This window comes from Charadrius vociferus, unplaced genomic scaffold (genome assembly GCF_000708025.1).
Source record: "Charadrius vociferus isolate BGI_N301 unplaced genomic scaffold, ASM70802v2 scaffold183, whole genome shotgun sequence".
Classification (NCBI taxonomy): Eukaryota; Metazoa; Chordata; class Aves; order Charadriiformes; family Charadriidae; genus Charadrius; species Charadrius vociferus.
Window position 1 is genome coordinate 383,644 of NW_009648250.1, and position 292 is coordinate 383,935.

General features: G+C 64.7%; 1 protein-coding gene across 2 annotated transcripts in view; it reads left to right on the forward strand.

The window, feature by feature from the left end:
- Nucleotides 1-7: 7 nt before the first annotated feature.
- SREK1 (splicing regulatory glutamine/lysine-rich protein 1) overlaps nucleotides 8-292 on the forward strand; it is a 33,951-nt gene continuing 33,666 nt past the window's right edge. For both annotated transcript variants that reach the window (XM_009884227.1, XM_009884228.1), the window contains exon 1: nucleotides 8-135. In XM_009884227.1, the coding sequence (XP_009882529.1) occupies nucleotides 77-135 (59 nt within the window). In that variant the 5' untranslated portion in view covers nucleotides 8-76. The remainder of the gene's footprint in view (nucleotides 136-292) is intronic.

Genomic DNA, 292 nt, shown 5'->3' on the forward strand with positions numbered 1-292 from the left:
GCCGCTCGGCTTCCCCTTGGGCCCCACATCGGTCATCCAGGTCACGAACCTGTCCTCGGCAGTGACTAGTGAGCAGATGCGGACTCTCTTCGGCTTCCTGGGAGATATCGAGGAGCTGCGCCTCTATCCCCCGGAGTAAGTGGGGCCTGCGCCGGCCTCTGGAGCGATAGAGACTTGGGAGGAGGAAGAGGCCTAGAAGGGCCGGGAGGGTGGAAGGAGGGGAAGAGGCAGAATGCCCCTACGTGCCATCTTGAGTGCGGGCACCAGCGCCTCCCGCACGGGGAGGGTGTCA